This window comes from Ptiloglossa arizonensis, chromosome 10, assembly GCF_051014685.1.
Source record: "Ptiloglossa arizonensis isolate GNS036 chromosome 10, iyPtiAriz1_principal, whole genome shotgun sequence".
NCBI lineage: Eukaryota > Metazoa > Arthropoda > Insecta > Hymenoptera > Colletidae > Ptiloglossa > Ptiloglossa arizonensis.
Window position 1 is genome coordinate 3,710,551 of NC_135057.1, and position 9,962 is coordinate 3,720,512.

The following is a 9,962-nucleotide window of genomic DNA, read 5'->3' on the forward strand; positions in this document are numbered from 1 at the left end:
CAAACTCGCCGTAAGATCGACACCGATGATCATCGTGCGCGATCGATTCCGCAAACTTGGATTTTACGCGGAACGCTTCGGTAACTCGATCTCTGCGGCTTCCGGGTGCGCGTCTATTATTCGCCGACCGATGTTTCGTCACCGATTGCGGTCAATTTGATCAGGGTCAGAGGAGATATCGATATTCCTGCAACGATACCGCCAGAAGCTCGAATAACAACGTTGTTGCGGAGAACCTTGGTCTTCGTTTCGGAGAAACCTTTCGCAACTTTCTTCCCGGCAGATGGAACCCTGTCGACGATCGTAACGAAGATTTTTCGTTAACGATCGCGAGCACAAGCTCCGAACGATACGGTCGCGAACACGGACGCGTAAATTGAATCGTACTTCCGTTTCGTCGCGAGCTCCCTACGTGACGTCTTCCGCGTGTGTTTCATCGATCGAGGATCGACGCGAGCGAGAGAGAGACAGAGAGTCGTTGGACATACCGAGCGAACTAATCGAAGCGTCTGAGAACGAGTAACGAAGGAATGCCTCGTCACGATGTCGAGGAACCAGCCCGTGGTACCGAGCTTCGTTTAAGCGGAAACGCCTGGTTCTTGCGAAGATTTCTTCGACGTAATAGGGAACAAACGAAATTGAGGTCTCCGCGCGTCGTGGCCGGCTCGTAACGCCAGTTTCGGAGCACGCGGTATTATATGGTAAATAAAAGGAAAGCGGATCGTCGAAGATAGCGCCCGAACCCGCGGTTCCATTCGAGCGCGTTGCACCGCGACCGAGTCATTGAAAAACTTCTCTTCTGGGAGCCATACGCGTTCTCTCTCTCTCTCTCTCTTTCTCTCTTTCGGGGCATTGTGAATGAAAAGAAATGCAGTGCGTGGGTGTCGTGATTTAAAATTCAAATCTCACGATACGAAACGAGACCCGTGGCCTTCCATCGACGAGCGTGTCGAACGGCCCGAGTTTCCGCTAACGGTAGCTTTTCGTTTCGCGGAGACATTTTCGCGCGTCGAGTTTCCCCTTCGGCAACGAGAACACCGCTCGAACCACAAACGCAAGGGAAACGCGGACACGTTGACGAGGAACGCGTTAGAAAGTGGCCAAAAGCGTAACGAATTCGAGAAACATGGGCAGCAGCAACAAACCGAGGAGACACTACAAGAAGGACTCCCGTTTCGTCACGGACCTTTACACGTTCACATACGATGACTTCGATATCGTAAGATTAGCTCGGTTCATCGTCAACGAGACGAACGGCGACAGAGTATTTATCCATCGATTCGTTTCGTATTCTCTACATTTTTTTCATCCTGATTTTCATCCTCGTCGATCGTTCACCGTTCGACTCGATCGTTTTCTCGGGACACTGTACTGGGTGGCACCCCGATAGGCGCAACCTTAGCAACAAGTGCCGAGAAGCAGATCGTTGGCAAGATTCTGACGATTACACGAGAGGTTGAGCATGAGTCATACCTAGCCGGGGTTAGATAGCCAACCGAGGCTTCTTATCGACATCGGTTGTTCCGATTCTTTTAGAAATGTTCAACTCCGGTTTCCTGAAGCTTCACGTTATACGCAAACACGGGTAGACGTACGGCAGTACTCGAGTTTCATTTTAACCCCGGTCTCTCGGGTCTTTCTCGACCCATCACCTGGCGTCTTTGTAATACACTGTGTTTTCGAGAATGTACTTGTAATATACTGTTTTCTAAAAGATACTGTAACAGATACCGAATGATCGTGTATTTCTTTAGTCCTCTCGTTCAATCGCAAAGCTAGAAACAAGAGTTTTAATACGCTCGGAATCTTTTTCATCGAAAGACTTTGTACAGTCTTACGGGAAAATGCTCAGAGGTAAAACGGTAAAAACGTTCGATGAAAACTCACTTCCTTTCTCGCATGGATAACTTTAATTAAAGGTGTATCTTTCTTCTTTTATGGTAATTTACTCTAATTACAGAATACTTGTGTAATGGACATTGTTAAGATTTTATCGCAACGTGGAAGCATTCGTCAGTTCAACGTTGAAACGTTTCTTTTGATGCTTGTAACGAATTCACCGAAGTATATTCCGTTTGTGTTTACACGCTATTTTTCCATTTTTGTCGAAGTAACGCATATTTTCCTTATCGATATTGTAAGTCGTTAAAAGCGCAAAGTGCTTTGTTGTATCGATTTGGTTCGATCTATCTCGATGTAAGGAGAAAGGGATCGATTGCAACGCGGAAAAAAATAGAAACGGCCAGTTCGTTACGGTGATAAGATATCGACGATGAAAGCATTTCTTCGCTGACCCTGCCCGACAAATTGTTTTCCACAGTCGCTGTTCCACGGAAGGTTAACGACCCAGATGATTCGATATACGGAAAGGGGAAAAGTGGGTCGTGATTGTACAGGTGCCAAGACGTTAATTTTGACATTCACGCGCTAGTTAATTACACGAAGGAAAAAGAAAGTCGCTAGATTCGTACGATTCGATGCAAAGCAAAATCGAAGTAACAATGTCAAATCTTTATTCGCGTATCGAATTAATTAGAATTGTATAGTGGTTTGTTCGTTCAAAACATTCCTCTCGAGAACCAAGAATAAATAAAATAAACTTCGTGCGTTATACACTTTATCCGTTTACCTTGCGTTAAATAATTCTCTATTCGTTACATTAAGTAACGCTCTGTTCGTTACGTTAAATAACCCTCTCTTTGTTACGTTAAATAATCATTTACATACTATATTGACCCTGGACGTTCGTGTAAACAAAACGCGTCGAAATTGTTTACAAGGTTTCTTTCGTTTTGTTATACTTTATACTATCTACAATAAACGGAGTGTATATCTATGTTTTTTTTATTTACTTACGATAATTTAATAAGGGTATACCGTAGGATTATATAGTCTATGGTAATATAAAATTCAAAAAAACTGTATTTTTCTAAAAAAAAAAACGACAATCACCTTGATTCTTTAAAATGGAATTATTTTTACCTTCAGATGTTATAAAATGTATCGAAACAAATTCAAATGTAACGTATAATGATTTTTTAATCAAATTTGTTAGAGAGCAAAAATAATAATAATTTCATTTAATAATAATAGATTGCACGGTAAATAATGAATAGCGTGTTTGACGCTAATTGATTCGATCTACTAATACCAAATTAAAGTACGTATACATAATACGATGAACAAACATAACGAATCTTATCCTTTGTTCAATTTTAATCAAAATTAAATTAGACTTTACCATTAGATTTGTCTCAATTTTTTTTTATTTAACATCGAGAGAAAGAAATGTAATTTCATTTGAGAAAGCCAAAGTCTTTGACATTTGTAAAAAAAGTAAACGTTGCTCAGCTTTTCAGTATTGCGACTCTTTGATGTTCGAAAATTGATTAATTTCACCTTATTAAATTATACGTTGTTAAAAAGACGTGGATGGTAACCCAAAAGGAAATACCGTATTACCAATTTTTAACCTCGCGTTAAAACCAAAATTTTTCATTAGAACATTATCATATTACTCTTTTAACTGGCTAAAATCAATTCTAGTGTTTACTATTTAGTTCGTATTATTACTGAACCGTATGTTCCAAACACATTATAAAATACTAAAACTTGGTTCCGTATCACAAAGGAAAAGTTTGGCTCTGAATAGAAAGAGCGCTTTTAATATTGTGAACTTAACCTTCGTGCTCCAACGAATTCTTTCCGCTCGACTACTCTACTCAATCTGGATTTATTGAGAAAAACATTTAACATTGAACACACAGTATACAAATAATTGAATAGGTCAAATATCAGGAATGCATTGTTAGATTTTACAAGACATAATGGTATACACAAACACGAAATGAAAAATGATTCGTCAAGAAGTTAGATTAAACTAAAGAAAGATAGATAAATATTCCAAAAAAATTATGAAACAATAAGCAATACTTTAGAGAAATGTCTCGTCTTGTTAGCAATCGGTAAAAGCTGTTTTAAAATATTGCAAAGAATTGTTCGTTTTCCTTATAGAAATAGAAAAATTTACCTATTATCGAATAACATAACACAGATAATACTTACGGTAACATAATTTATAGTACTACAAAATACATTAGTATATTGCCAGAAATTTCTTTTTACATCGATCCAAAGAACACGTCTTTAACATTTTGTTCTATTAACAGTCTGAGTTCCGAAATTGTGATCTGATCGTTAAAGTAACGAAACAAAGAAACTGATATAGGTCGAATAAATGATGACACTCTGCTGAAACGCAAGATTGCAACGTGTTTAAAAAAAGGAGACACCTTTTTTGTAATTTTATCCTATCGAAGTTCTAAGCTTCGATTTCGGTCCACTTCGATAGAATATATTTCTCGAATATTGAAAATCCAACGTACGGTCAATTTTAATATTCGTCCTGTTCGCCCGGTCGAGATCGTAACACGCTGAGAGAAGAAAATCGATGAAAGTTGAATTCTCGAATACGTTGAGAATGATTTATAATGATTGCTCTTCAGCTTCAAATAAGCATCTCTGTCGCCATTCGAGCAGTTGAAAGTCACTTTTTATCATCGTCTTATAATCGAGTGTATCGATCACCGAGTTGGTTTTCATTTCTGGGGCATCAGGACGATGATAAAGAGCCGGCCAAGGAACAGCCAAAGTCAGCAACAACGACCCTCGCATTGCTCCAGAAATCCGATGAAACGAAGGAACTTGTAAGGGAAGATCTCGTCGCACGATTCGATAGAGTCGTACGGGGAGATCCAGATGAAACTCTTCAGGTGTGACATCCACCGATCTGTAACACGAATAACTTATACATATATATACATATCTATAGCACGAATGAAAGAACCTATTATACAAACCATTATTAGGTAATTATTAAAACTATTATATGAGCCATTATAAACCGTCGGAACTACTACTATTAACTGCAAAAGTCGTCATATAAACTACCATTAACTATTAAAACTATTATAGAAGCCATTATTAACTAATGAAACTCTCATAGGAGCCGTTATTAAAATACTAAACGAATTAACCGACTCTTATTCTTCGATTTGAACGACGAGTATTAGAAAATACCAAAGCACATGCCAGATGCACGCGTATTATCCAATTTTACCATATTTATCAGTTTATTATACACAACATGAAAATAGTAGTCTCTATTGTGTTCAAGTAAGTATAATACCACTGGCTTCGCTGTTATCAGAGATTACATAGTTATTAGACTTCAATACTTACTGTCCAGATTGTCATCGTTTCTTTTTTTCTGTTTGAATATACTTTGACGTATCTTTCATCACTTTCGTACGCAGAAGAATGGCTTCTATCGCTCATGCGGGCCTTCTTTCTTCCGAGGCATTATTTAAGTGTCATGTAAAGTTTAAAGAACGTCGAAAGAACTTGTTTTTTGTCAAATAAAATAGAAAATAGAAAACTGTCACAGAAGCATCAAATGTTTCTCCGACAATGCTTTTATCGGTATTGCACTACAGATTCCATCTTTGATTTACTGTGTATGTTCACCAACGTTCGCAAATACCGACATCAATTCTCATCGAATATTATTTCTTTACCGACACGACGGTGTATTTTCATGAAAGCACTATCTCCTTAACAACAAAGATTTTTCTGGCGATTTACGAAGAAATGATAATGCGCCTACGAGAAAATGTTCCCACGAAAATGCATTATCGACGACAGTACGTATCAATGAAGATGCATATATATAATACATACACATAATATAAGGTAACTGTTCGTAATACAAAACATCGGATTTTAAACGTTTCCCAAACATTGAGAAATGTTTTCTTTTGAATGAAACCAACGTTAAAATACCACAAAATTGACGCATATACGTATACAACCGATTAACTATGAAAAAATAAAAATCCTTTGAAATTGTGGTAAAAAGAAGTCACGATCAATGATCGAAAAGAATGGTATCTAATGTGCAACACCGAGGAAATTTCTAAAGAAAACTAAAGAAACTTAATTTTTCCTATCAAGAAAGAATATTAGCAATTATTCGTACGACTGTATAATAGATAGAGTTGTTATTTACCGTCTACCGTAATGTCTGACAAAAATCGATGACCATGTGCATGCTGGTGAGCGCGCAAGATAGATCAAAGATGTTCTAGCCACACTACCGAACATTGTAAAACGTTCGATGCCAATTTGACGCGTACTCGATGAACACTCAAGGCCAAAACGAAACAATAAAAATAATGCGACACGGTCGTTCAACTTGTTGTCCCGTTCTCGGTTTTCTTCTCGTTAAAATAATAATTGCCACTCGGGAGTCCCTGGCACCCCGAAGTAGGGTGAGCGTTGAACGATGTTCCCGCGTGGTCGAATTAAAGTGAAATCCATTAATAGACACACCCGTCATAATTCGTAACACATTACGCAGTTTCGCCACCAGAAAGACATCGTCAATCTCATTAATGGTTTCACTCCCACGCGAACGCGATTCCGGTAGAACTTGCGGGGGGATTAAAGCACCGAGGGGGTTTCCTCCCCCGCGTGTAACGGACGATCACACATCAGATTTCTCTGTCCACAGCGACGAAACGACCGTGAAGAGATTCGAAGGAGGTTGGCGATGGGTCCAGACGCCGAAGACTTGCGCGCTGAACGCGGAAGAAAGCCGAGCCTTCAGTCGCGGTTACAAAGCGGTCGGTATCGCTCGAACCCTTCGTACACACCGAGAGCCTTGCACCCTCGAAACCATGCTCCGTTACGGTATCTCGTGAAAACGTTCACCCGCGATCGCATTGCAACAGTTATCGCTCGACGTTGAAAAAAGTACATCGGACGGTATCGACGGTGACGTTTCTCGAATCGCTGTACAGGGTGAAATCCTTACGGAAAACGATGAGAAAGTTTCGTATCGGGTTCCCAGATACACGAGAACAGTTTTCACGTTACGAAGTGTGTACGTCTCGATTCAATCGAGCACTCGAAACGATGATTACGCATCGTGGTGTAACGGTGAAGCTATAAACTTTCAAACGATCGAGGAATTGAAGCGCAAGACCCGACGACCACGCGAATTCTGTGTACGTTTCAACGGTATTGAAATATACTCGTGACATTTGCTTGTTCGACGTGCGCGTCTCAAAGTACAGTATGTTTTGTAATTGCAGGGAAATTTTTAAACCGTGGAGAAAATTTACATAGTGTTTCTCGAACTCGAATTCTCGCGACTCAAATATTCTTCAATCGTACCGTGACGGATTCATCGTCCATTCGCTGTCCAAGTATTTTTCTTTTACCAAAAGGTTGTATCGTTAAAGTAGCACGAAATAAATACACAACGGTACGAGGTAAGGGAAACTGTAATTGATCTCCAAAGTCGCGTGATAATTTAAAACGGTTCATTTGAAATTTCGCGAGAAAATCCAATTTATATTATTGCAAAAACGTGATCTCTACTTCATTTTCAAATCTTACCCGGTCTGTGAAATTTTCGATTCTCGTTGTACATTTAAATTAGAAATGTAACGAATGAAATTTTCCAGAATAATGTTCGCAGAACGAGTCGACCGGTTAAAAAGGGATAAAGTAAATCCACGTTTTTCCATCGTCCTACATTTATTTAATTCAATATTTTACGATAGAGGACTCGGCAAAAAGTCGCGTATACATCGCGCTACGTCACAGCTTAATTAGCGTAGAGAGCGTACAAAACAAGCTTCTCGTGTTCCATCAATCTTTCTTTCGACGAGGATAATAACGTTACAATATCGAACGAAACATCACAAATAATTGCCCGAAACGAGAACCACTCTACGAAAAAACTGTACGTGTATACGCGTTCGATCGATGCACGATATCGTATTATTTGTTGGACTTGATCGAATTAAAGAAAGAAAAAACCCGTTGAAGCTACGTAATCGTTAATAAATTATCGACTCGGCTCGACTCGGTTTCCGATATATTGCAAAACTCGAAACGCGCGATCCTGTTACGATTCGAAGCGTATCGCGGTTCCGTGACATTCCGTAAAATATTCTCACAACGAATACGTAAAAGTTCTCACGAAAATCTCGTCTCTCCTTAGGCATGAATCTTCAGATCTGCTTCATGAACGAAACACCCTCGGACACGGAGTCTCCGTGCTCGGAGAACGACGCCTCGCCTGGATCCACACCGACTTCGTTGAGCTCGAAGCAACAACAGAAACAGCAAATGCCAATTAGGCCTCAGGTGCTCAGTCTTCCACCTTTGAGGCTCGATGCAGGCACGAATTCCGCACCGATCGACGAGGCTGACTTTTTCGCCAGGCAGGCCAGGTTGCAGACCGAGGCGAGAATGGCCCTGGCACAGGCCAAAGAAATGGCGCACATGCAAATGGAGGTCGAGAGACAAAGGCTGAAACAAAGTCCCATCACGGAGATGGTGCGGTCCAGCCTCGAAAAAGTGAGTCCCGCGTTAAACGATCGCTAAACATTTCACCGCGTCTCGCGACAGAGATAATTGTAGACTGTAGACTGGACGAAACGAGAACTCGCAAACCTTTAAAAACGACCATCGATTTTCAAAAGTGTCTTTTCGTTGCACGTGTCTTGAACGTTACAAGGTTCAATTTTATTTGGAAAAATTTCCTTTCTTTTTTTTTTTTTTAATACTTTAGACATCATTGATACTCTTCCGGGAAGAATGGCTCACCTGTCTGCGACCCCTCACTGAGAGACGTAATTATAAAATACCAAACAAATTTCCATGTATTTTATTGCTGCGTTCAATAGATCCAAATACAACGATTCGATAACTAGTGTCGTGTAGTACGATATAGGATATACCAGTCCATAGAACGTCGTCTAAAAGAAAGATTCGAGAATTCGATAAGAAATTGCTCGTAAGGAGGTGTGTGGGGCGGGTGGATTGAAATATCTGAAATTTGAACGCGTGGGTGTCGGATATCGAGAAACGTTCTATTATTGTTTTCAGGTCGGTGTTCAGTTAGGCGAGGACAGACGTAGATTGTCCCGAGTACTTTTAACGGAGCTAAACGTCGCACAGCTTCAAGTGGTAGCAAACGACTTGCACGCCAGAATCGCGGCTCTGAACGAGGCTCTCGTCGCTGGACTGCTGAGAAGGGACGACTTGCACATGGAACAAGATTCGATGCTCGTAGACGTCGAAGATCTCACTCGATACCTGTAAGTTCCCATATCGTCGAGGCGAAATCATTCTCCGCTGGTTCTTTTTATTTTTGCGCCCTCGTTTGCGCGGCGCAGTTCCCGCCACCCAATTAAGATTAAAGAAGAAGGAGAATGTTCCGTAAAAAGACGCATGGCCCATTTTTCTGAATGCAAAGTAGAACGAGGACTCTCGAAACAAAAATCGATGTTTTTCCGGGCTTGAGTAACCATACTTTTTTTTCCCCCTGCTATTTAAGCCTCTTTGTTCGGCAAATTACGTTCCACGCGAGTGCCGTCGAAAGTGCACATTTTTCCAACCAAAATTCTGCTAAACAATCGTGCTGATTGCGAGAAACGCTGCAGCTCGCGAAGATTTCCTTTTCTTTCTCGGATCGGGATCGATGGTCGAGGCTAATCTTCGAGCACGTTGAATCGTTCGGAACGCAACGAATCGATCGATAACGAATAAAATTAACTTTCGATCGCTGTGGAAACCACGATTCGTTTTCTAACCGAAACATTAACGCACGGTAAACTTTGTTGCGCACGGCGACGCTGTCCATCTCTTTATAGTTTTCTTCTCTCGATCTTTTTTGTTCTCTGTCGTAACATCCGTTATCGCATCGTGTAAATTATTTAAATAACAAACCGTGTTAACCACGTCCTCGCGTTTTTATGCACGCAACACTGTTCTCCGGCTCTCCGATCTGATTTTACAGCACGCACGTGCTTTTGTTTAATATGCCTCTATTAACGATACAAGAGTCTCCGCCACTAATAAATTATGTTCCAGCTTGCTTAAGGTGT

The 9,962-nt window shown here is 40.5% G+C and overlaps 1 protein-coding gene across 3 annotated transcripts in view; it reads left to right on the plus strand.

Moving 5' to 3' along the window:
• Positions 1-9,962, plus strand: part of Schip1 (Schwannomin interacting protein 1) — a 50,616-nt gene that overhangs the window by 32,866 nt on the left and 7,788 nt on the right. For all 3 annotated transcript variants that reach the window (XM_076322428.1, XM_076322430.1, XM_076322429.1), the window contains exons 8-10: positions 6,572-6,683; positions 8,072-8,430; positions 8,962-9,173. In XM_076322428.1, coding sequence (XP_076178543.1) covers positions 6,572-6,683; positions 8,072-8,430; positions 8,962-9,173 — 683 coding nt within the window. The remainder of the gene's footprint in view (positions 1-6,571; positions 6,684-8,071; positions 8,431-8,961; positions 9,174-9,962) is intronic.